Genomic DNA, 10,639 nt, shown 5'->3' with positions numbered 1-10,639 from the left:
TGAAAAGGACTTTATATGTTGCCCTCTATAACACCAAGGAAAGGAAGTGAGTAACTCCCTAAAAATATATGTAAAACTACAAAAGTTTATTTAACCACATGAATTCTATTAAAATTCTTTATAAAAACATGTCCAACACTGATCAAACAGTGTAAAGTACATTCCCATGTAGGTCTAAGCATACTATAGCCTGTAATGCCTTAGCCCATTTATGAATGTTACATATGCAGATGGGCATAATTGCCAAATATCCCTGAATATAATGGGCCAGATACAGGACTAGGTAGATGGAATGCTCGTGTTGATCTCTACGCGTTTTTGTCAAATGTATTCTTCAGGAGTTCCTATTTACACTGCAAAATTAAAATTTACAAAATCTAACCAAAAATCCGTACAAGTAAGGTAAAATATTTAATACTCACACAGAACCAGGATTTTAAAGTGCTCAGGGCCAGGTGTGTGTGTGTGTGTGTGTGTGTGGGGGGGGGGGTGTTCTAGACCAACCCAACCCAAAAAATCACACCTGGACTACTACAGCTGAAATGGGAGCCTCCAAGGGCAACTTGGTATCAATATCTGACATTATGTAACAAATTATACATGTCACAATTTGAAAAAGGGTTAGGCTCTTATATAAAAATAAGATGAATGGAACCAAGGACTCCCTTAAATGGATGATCTTGTTCATAAACTGTCAGAAATGATCCTGTCACTCCAAGTGGGTGAGATGACATGTAAAGGGCTAAAAAAAAAAGGGGGATAAACATGCAAAACATCCGTGAGAATTGTACATCTGGGATAGTGTCAAACAAAGCCCCAAAGGACAGGGACCACCGTCCACATCTTACAAATTAACAGATCATTTTACTGACCTTGAATGACCAAAAAATCGTAGTCATTAGCGCTGGTCCAGTATGGGTCTCCATGACCCCCATCAAAGGTAAATGTTTGCACCAGGCATCTCAAATCATCCCTATATAGGGAGAAGTAAAATGGTGGCCACCATGAGACTCTTTTCTGCACACACACACAAATACACTTGCAGCAGGAGCACGGGCTTGTATATCTCCGTGCATGTGCGGCCCAGGTGGGGGCTACAGCAAGCCATGGTTTAAATCAACAACCACACACTACCAAAACAATACCAAGGCGGTGAGAGCAATCAAAGTCCACATACTCACAGCTGGTGGGGGGGGGGGGGGCGAGGTCCCTCAATGTGGTACCACCCAAATGGGGTGGATTTGGGAGTTTAGGTGGCATTTTAAAAGTTACTATCCATTTTGTGTCTATACATAGAAGTTGGGGATCGGTATCCCCACCTCACTCTGAGGTGGAAACGTGCTCCAGCACAAAAAACTCCACCACGGATTAATCAAGTCTGTGGTGGAGTTTGATGTGCCTGCTAACTGCTAATTCCATTTTCCCATTCTTGATTAAATAAATATGATTCTGAATTCTTTTCCAGGAAGGCCTATGAGTCTTCCAATGTAAAATGCATTACATTTACAATTCATGAGCTACACTACTCAAGGTTCTGCAGTCTATTCGGCATTGAAGAGTCCACATCTGTCCATTTGTTATAACTGTGTTTCCCACCTTTTTAATCAAATCACAAAATTAAATTTCTAAATGTAAAAATACCACAAATTCCAGATCTTTGTTGTGATCTAATCTTTTTGGGAAGGTGGCTTCTAGTTGTGATCCTTCAGGGATTTTTTCTCTTTTATATATGATTGTGGGTTTTGGGCTCACATATTTGCCATTGATGGGGTCATCAGTCAATACATGCCAGTGACGTGCCAAAATTGTAGGCATGTTTTGCTGTAGCCATGTTTTTAAAAAGGCTTATTTGCAATTTTCTCTTGCGCACCTCAGGAAATCCTGATCCCAATTCCTCCTCAGACTGAGATGACCATTAGGAATTCTCTGCGCTAAGTCTAGGGTGGGCACTTATAGCACGCAGTATGGTATTGGCTGGGGAGGGTTTTCTCGACAGAATGGAAAAAAAGATGACCATGCTCTTCCACCCTTATCTGTACATCCAAAAATGTAAATGCCCCCCCCCCCCCCCCCCCCCGTCAGGCCACTTTGGACACATGGAGTGGCATGACAAGTTGCAGCCCATTGACTTCAATAAACCTGTTTAAATCGATGCGATTTAAAGTGTAAAAGCCGCATCCAATTTGTGCTTGTGTGAACTGAGCTTAATGTGAAGGCACAGTTGAACAGGCTAAAGCTGGTTACAATGCAAAGCTGCACCAGATTCTGTGTGCTTCAGTGTTAGTTTATACCCCCCCCCCCCCCCCCCCAATGGGGGCAATGTATTTTTAGTAGGTATAATATGCCCAAAGTTTGCAATAACACTTTCTTCATTTCAGTCTTCTGATTAGATGCTAGTTTATGTCTTGCTTTTTTGGCATAACATAGTAGCTCACTTGCAGACACTGTGGCTCTTTTTTAGGAATGAGTTTTGATGTAATTGATTGTTGGTTTGATTTACCAAGAAAAATAAAGGCAAGCTATGAAGGGAATGGAGAGGCTCAGAATAGCTTCTGTAGTTTCCGAGGGTTATATTGTGGAGATGCAAGTTTGCAAGAAATGCGGAGTAATTCTTTTTAACACAGAAAATTAATTTGTGTGTGTGTGTGTGTGTGTGTGTGTGTCCATGTTTATGATGTTCAGAGCTCCTTAAAAAGTGTTTTTTTTTTTTTTTTTTTTTTTTTTGTAGAAGCTCTTTAGTGTCAAATAGCTGCAAAATGTTGTATTCTAGAAACTTGAAAATGGCTTCTTCACCAAGTTTAGTGTACCGCTTCCCCTGGAGGAGCCCTTTGCTAGGTAGGACCTCTGTTCTACCACTACACTTTAAAGAGGAACTACAGGCTAAGTTGAGAAAAATACATTTTCAAGCCTTAAAAATAGTGCACATCGCATTAAGGAAGTTCCTGCTTATAAAATGTACTCTTTCTATGTAAAAATGTGCCTGGGTTCTGTAGTCCAAAATATATTTTGTTTGCTGTTCTGCCCAGCAAGCCTGTAACCTCACGCATGCGCTGCTATGCGTACACACTAAACACAGTGCAGGTTTCTCTTCCTCTGATGCGAGCGGACATCTCTGCCCTCAAGCCTGCCTCCAGCTCTCCCCCTCACAGTGATCTCACAATAAGCGAGCAAAAAAAGCATCTGTGACTGGACTGGACATGTCAGTTGCCTAGGCGAATTGCACTAGGGAAAGAGGAAGCATAGAAAGGTATTTAGACACAACTGTATCTCATGTTCCATTTCATATTTTATTACTTCTTTTTTCCCCACAAAGTTAACACCTAGCATGTACATAGCAAAAATGACACCCCAAAACACATTCTGCTACTTGTCCCGAGTATGATGGTACCCCATGTGTGAGACTTTCCAGAGCCTGGCCACATACATAGGCCCAATATGCAAGTAACGCCTTCAGGCTTCTAACACATGGCATGTACACACCAAGAATTACACCCAAAAATAAATTCTGCTGAGCAAAGGATATAAAAAAGGGATTACCTGTGGTTTTAGCAGACAGAAATGCCATCCCAGAGCAGTCAAATCCTCATTGTGGTTGAGACGGCTCCGTTGCTAGCATCTGGCCTATCCTCTAGGAATGTTGCCCTGGTTGTGCTTGCCACTGCGCAAGGACTTGCAGCACTCCTGGTGGATGCCTGCCTATCCTGGAGTGCTGTGCTGCTGGTGGATGCCACAGGACTTATTGCGCTGCTGCTGGTGGATGCCTATGCCTGTTCAGAGCAGGTAAGTATAGATGTGTGTGTTTGTTTTTTTTGTTTTTTTCCTTTTATATTTAACCACTTCCCACCCGCGCTATAGCCGAAAGATGGCTACAGCGCGGACATTTCCTGCTGGGAGGGTGTCCCTGGACGTCCTCCTATTTACTTCCCCTCTGCGTGCTCCTGAGAGCGCGCAGAGGGGAAGTTCTGTGCTGGCCGTGTCTCCCGGACACAGCCAGTCACAGATCACTGTAAACGGCCAATCACATCGGCCGTTTACAGCGCGATCGGCGTGTCCAATGGGTTTACATATGATCTCATATGTAAACATATGAGATCATCTCTCAGCGCCGCTCTCACTCCTCACACAGACAGCGTGTGAGGAGGGAGAGATGAACGGCTGCAGCGGCTGTAAAAAAAAAAAAGTAAAATAAAGTGCCACCTGTTAGTGCCATCTGCCATCAGTGCCACATATTAGTGCTATCTTTTATCAGTGTCATGTGTCATCAATGCCACGTATCAGTGCCATCTGTCATCGGTGCCACGTATTAGTGCCATCTGTCATCGGGGCCAAATCAGTGCCACGTGTCATTGTCCTGGTGCTCCAGGGCCTTCAAAAGTGTAATAGGTTGTCAACAATTTAGATGTGTAATTTATGGTCCTAGAACACGTGACGGTGCTCCCTGCATTTTGGACCTCTCTAAGTGGCTAGGCTGTGAAAGTCCCACACATGTGGTAATACTCAGGAGTAGCAGAATTTATTTTGGGGTGTCTTTTGTGGTATACACATGCCATGTGAGCGAAATAATACAATTACAATTTTGTGGAAAAAAAAAATCTTCATTTTGCAAAGAATTGTGGGAAAAAAATTACATCAAAAACCTCAAAATGCCTCTTACTACATACCTTGGAATGTCTACTTTAAAAAAGGGGTAATTTGGGGGGTATTTGTCCTTTCCTGGCTTGTTCGGGTCACAAGAAATGAGATCGGCCACCAGTACATCAGATGTGATAAATTTTCTGTGATTTGCACCACAGCTTGTAGACTCTCTAATTTTCACAAAGACCAAATAATATCCACTAATTTGGGTTGTTTTTACCAAAGATATGTAGCCGTATAAATTGTGGCCAAAATTTATGAAGAAAAATTAATAATTTGCAAAATTTTATCACAGAAACAAATAATTTTTTTTTTTATTATTTTTTTTTTTTTTTTCAAAATTTTTGATCTTCTTTCATTTATAGCACAAAAATTAAAAAACCCAGAGGTGATCAAATGCCACCAAATGAAAGCTCTATGTGTGGGGAAAAAAAGACAAATTCATTTGGGTACAGTGTTGCATGACTGAGTAATTGTCATTCAAAGTGTGAGAGCACCAAAAGCTGAAAATTGGTCTGGGCAGGAGGTGTGGTTAAGTGGTGACCCATTCCATACACCTCCACTGTCCTGTGTGGATCCCAACCCCTATTTTAGGAAATACTGATGTACTATTATTTTTATGGCTCTGTTATACACTCTTATCTTTAAGAGACACACATGTCCTTGGCAATGGAGATGCTCTGAAGCCCCAATATTGGTTATGTATTGGCCAATATGTGAAAAGGCCTTGTGCAGTCCCTTTCCTGTCTATGGAAGCGCTGACATTGGCATAGGTCTAGCAATGAAAAGAGAAGGGCTAACATGAGGCTGTCGACTGTCTTATTAACCCTTTCATGACTAAGCCTATTTCTGACATTTTGGTGTTTACAAGTTAACATCTGTATTTTTTGCTAGAAAATTACCTAAAACCCTCAAACATTTTATATCTCTCTCCATATATATATATATATATATATATATATATATATATATATATATACACCGTATATACTCGAGTATAAGCCGAGATTTTCAGCCTCTTTTTTGAGGCTGAAAGTGCCCCCCTCGGCTTATACTCGAGTCATCGCTGTCTGCCTGCTCGATCAGCGTGTCGAGCAGACAGACAGCGGACATTCTACCATTCAAACGCCGCGCCTCCGCCTCCGCCTTCGCCTGTGATAGGCGGAACACTGAATTTCCCAGCAGCCTGTGTTCCGCCTATCACGGACATCGTCTCATCCTCGTACTACGGACGAGGATGAGACGATGTCCGTGATAGGCGGAACACAGGCTGCTGGGAAATTCAGTGTTCCGCCTATCACAGGCGAAGGCGGAGGCGCGGCGTTTGAATGGTAGAATGTCCGCCGAGGCGCCGACGAAGAGCGGCGATCCTGGCAAGGCACGGGACGGAGGCAAGGCAAGGCACGGCACGGCACGGGACGGAGGCAAGGCACGACACGGGACGGAGGCAAGGCACGGCACGGGACGGAGGCAAGGAGGCAAGGCACGGGACGGAGGCAAGGAGGCAAGGCACGGGACACAGGCTCGGGACACAGGTAGGCTGGACACACACACACACACACACACACGGATGGATGGATACACACACAGGGATGGATGGATGGATGGAGACACACACACACAGGGATGGATGGATGGATGGAGACACACACACACAGGGATGGATGGATGGATGGAGACACACACAGGGATGGATGGATGGACACACACACACACAGGGATGGATGGATGGATGGACACACACACACACAGGGATGGATGGACGGACACACAGGGATGGACGGACACACACACAGGGATGGACGGACACACACACAGGGATGGACGGACACACAGGGATGGACGGACACACAGGGATGGACGGACACACACACAGGGATGGACAGGCATGTCTCACCCTCGGCTTATACACGAGTCAATAAGTTTGCCAGTTTTTTTGGGGGTAAATTGGGGGCCTCGGCTTATATTCGGGTCGGCCTATACTCGAGTATATACGGTATATATATATATATATATATATCTATATATATATATATATATATCTATCTCTATATATAAATTTTAGCAGAGATCTATTTGTGCAGCTGTGTTTTAAATGCAACTTTTTGGGACAAGGGACACTTTCATGAATTAAAAAAAAGAAAAACAGTATAGTTGTCCCAATTTTTGTATAATGTGAAAGATGTTACACAGAGTAAATAGATGCCAAACATGTCATGCTTTGTAATTGCAAGCACTCGTGGAATGGCGACAAACTTTGGTACCAAAAATCTCCATAGGCGACGCTTTCAATTTCTTTTTTACGGTTACCAGGTTAGAGTTGCAGAGGAGGTCTAGTGCTAGAATTATTGCTCTCACCTGGACGATCGTGGTGATGCCTCACGTGTGACCTGAACACCATTTATATATGCAGGCGTGACTTCCATATGTGTATTTCTTTGCTGCGCTTTGAATTTTTATTTTTATGTTATTGTGTTTTAAAAATTTAAAATGTATCACTTTTCTTGCTGTCGCAAGGAATGTAAACATCCCTTGTGACAGTAATAGGTGGTGACAGGTACTCTTTACCTAAAAGACCTCCAATCCCTCCTTTGCACTTCAAAGTATTCAGATCACCGAAAACGGTGTATCTGAATACTGTATATTTTTTTTAACTCCAGCACCATTGGCAGCCGAGTAAGCCAGAAGTGACGTTGCTTCCCTGTTTACATCCATCCAGGAGACTGGAACGAAGCCTGTCTGTCACTAGCCGCTGGAATCGACGGGTGTTCGATCGGTCTTTCCGGTGGAACGGGAGGCGCGGGGAGGGGGGGGCGTCCCCTCTCACTCCTCTGGTATAACAGCCGATTGCCCTTTAGCCACAGTGTACAGCTTTCATGTGTATCCTACCCAGGGCTTAGATCTTCAAATACATTTTTCTGAGTCTGGGCTTCTTATGAGTATGTACCACAGAGAGGAATTGGGCAACTCCCACATTAGTGTATGTGTAAAAAAAATTATATGTGTGTGTGTATATAAATTTCTCACACACATTTTTAAGGATATATCAAGTGTTCCTTTGTCAGTATTTTCATTAATTCAAATTGTGTGACATGCATAGAGGCACCCTAATGCAGAACTTAATATGCCTACAAAGAATACAAACACAATTTATTATTTTTTTTTATAGGAAAGTCCTCTCTCTGAATAATAAGGCTTTGTTGAATTTTGTACTGTTAGTAGTTAGTTAGCAAGGTTGAATAAAGACACCAGTCCATCCAGTTCAACCTGAGTGAGTGTCTACAATTGTCCCTATCCCTGTACATTGCACACTCACATAGGTCCCTACCCTCAAGGAGCCCATAATCCATATACTAGGGTCAATTTTGGACATAAGCCAATTAACCTACCTGCATGTCTTTGGCATGTGGGAGGAAACTGGAGTACCTGGAGGAAACCCACGCAGGCACAGGGAGAACATGCAAACTCCAGGCAGGTAGCGTCGTGGTTGGGATTTGAACCATTGACCCTTCTTACTGCTAGGTGAGAGTGCTAACCACTACACAGATGTGCCGCCCAAACTGTTGTAAGCTTACCTAAAGGCTAACCTGCTCCTCCCCATGATACAAAAATCACTTAAGATCGCAGAGGACATCTTATGGATTTGTAAAAAAACACAACCTTTATTGAGTAACTTCTCAAAATGAAGCTGGCAGGGAAGGTGCACATTGGAAGGACCAATTCATTGAATTTCTAGGATTATATTGTTATACCTCCAGACAGATTTTATAACTGCTAAGTTGTTTGGATGAATTGGACTCCAGACGCACTCACGTTTTCCTTTTTAAAGCAAGGATATGCAATTAGCGGACCTCCAGCTATTGCAAAACTACAAGTCCCATCATGCCTCTGCCTCTGGGTGTCATGTTTGTGGCTGTCAGTCTTGCTATGCGTCATGGGACTTGTAGTTCTGCAACAGCTGGAGGCCCGCTAATTGCATATCCCTGCTTTAAAGGTTTAAGTATAGTGCAAACTGCCATATTGAAGAAATCACTAGTTTTCAAATGAGGTAAAATATACTTGTAAACATCTGACATGTAGACTCCATTTCACTGCCTTAATAGTCTTAGAATTTACTTTCAAAAAGTATTTTAATTCCACCAATAAATCTGTGACAATGTAATAATAGTCTGCATCTGGTGCTGTACATCAGAAACCGAAGATGATCTAAAGAATGGGACAAAGAATGCTTTACATGACTTCTTTTTTAATGGCTTTGCCTGTGTTTACTCAATCTCTATATAAAACCATTTTATCTACAGCATGCTGCATGAATCTGCCTTTACAGCTCTTGTTCTTGTCTCCTGTCTTCTTTTAATAATCATTGTATTAAGCTCAGAAACCTGGCAAATGTAAAGCAAGGGTTGTGTATATTTATCACTTTATTTTTCATTTGACAGATGACTTTAGGTCATGAAGAAGGGGCTGGAGCACCTTGCTTAAAATGTAAGGATAAATGTGAGGGTTTTGAGCTTCACTTTTGGAGGTAAGTGTTTATTTTCCTATAGATTTTTTTTATTTAGACGGCTGCACTCTGTTAGTTCATCCCAAAATATTCATTGTATATAGCAGGGGTAGGCAACCTTTTTAACAAAAAAAAAATGTCAACTTCACACTCAATCACAAAGGATTTTTCATAACGTAAATGCTGTTAACTACTTTAGTACTGAGAAATTAACATCATCCTGCACTCTCACACCTCACCAATTAATGCACCTTCACACCTCCCGATCACTGTACTACCCTGAACATGTGCCCCACCACTGTACCACCCTGCACATGTGCCTCACCGCCGTATCCCCATGCTCTTCTGTCTCACTACTGAATCACCTTCTCATCTGTCCTAAGCCCTTGTACACACGGTCGAAGAATCCGTCAGAATGTGTCCTATCAGACCGTGTCGTCAGATAATCCGACTGTGTGTGGTATGCATCGGACTGATTCCGTCAGAATATCCGTCGGACCCAATTTTCCAACATGTTGGAAATATTTCCCGACCAACTGGGCTGATTGGACATACTCCGATCATGTGTAGAGAATTTTGATCGGACCAAGTGCCACGCATGCTCAGATCAAATTCCTACATCAAAGCTATTGGCTACTAGCCTGAATGTAGTTCCGTCGTAACGAAATTACGTCATCACGTTCTGAAAGATCGGATTTTTTCGCCAACTTTGTCCGACCGTGTGTATGCAACAGTTTTGGACAAGATCCGACGGACAAAATCCGACCGGCAAAATCCGACGGATTTGGTTGTGGAAATCTCCGACCGTGTGTACAGGGGCTTACACTGACCCCATCTGTTGCACCACCACTGTACCTCCATGCAAATCTGCTCCAACACTGAACCATCTTCTCATCTGTCCTAACACTGAACTTATCTGGTCACCTGCCCCACCACTGTAACCCCCCTTCTTCACCTGCCGCACGACTGTATGTACCTCCTGCTCATCTGACCCATCTCTGTTCCCGTTGCTCTTCTGCCACACCACTGTAACCCCCTTCGCATGTGTTCCACCGATGTACCTCCTTTCTCCTCTGCACATCTGCCCCACCGCTGAAACCCCCTGCTCATCTGTCCCACCAATGTACCTCCTTTCTCCTCTGCCCCAACACTGAACCACCCCCCCCGATCATCTTTCCCACCATTTTAACCCCCTTCTCATCTGTCCCAACTACTGTAACCCCCCCTGCTCATCGGTGTACCTCCCTGCACATCTGCTCCACCGCCGTGTCCCTATGCTCTTCTATCTCACTACTGAATCACCTCATCTTTCCTAACGCTGAACCCATCTGCTGCACCACTGTACCTCCAGGCACATCTGTCTTGCCTCTGTAACCTCCTGCCCCACCACTGTAACCCCCTGCCCTCCTGCCCCACCATTTTACATATGCCCCAATGCTCTACACCTCTGCTCATCTGGCCCAACACTGAAACCCCTCCCCATCTGGCCCAACGCTGTAC

At 43.5% G+C, this 10,639-nt stretch overlaps 1 protein-coding gene across 1 annotated transcript in view; it reads left to right on the top strand.

The window, feature by feature from the left end:
- Positions 1-10,639, top strand: part of TES (testin LIM domain protein) — a 49,250-nt gene that overhangs the window by 1,056 nt on the left and 37,555 nt on the right. The window contains exon 2 of the mRNA XM_077469982.1: positions 9,075-9,160. Within this exon, the coding sequence (XP_077326108.1) occupies positions 9,075-9,160 (86 nt within the window). The remainder of the gene's footprint in view (positions 1-9,074; positions 9,161-10,639) is intronic.

This window comes from Lithobates pipiens, unplaced genomic scaffold, assembly GCF_037356315.1.
Source record: "Lithobates pipiens isolate NorthernLeopardFrog02 unplaced genomic scaffold, aLitPip1_a1.2 Scaffold_8, whole genome shotgun sequence".
Taxonomy (NCBI): domain Eukaryota; kingdom Metazoa; phylum Chordata; class Amphibia; order Anura; family Ranidae; genus Lithobates; species Lithobates pipiens.
The sequence above is the reverse complement of the archived record's forward strand: the minus strand, read 5'-3'. Positions and strand labels throughout refer to the sequence as shown.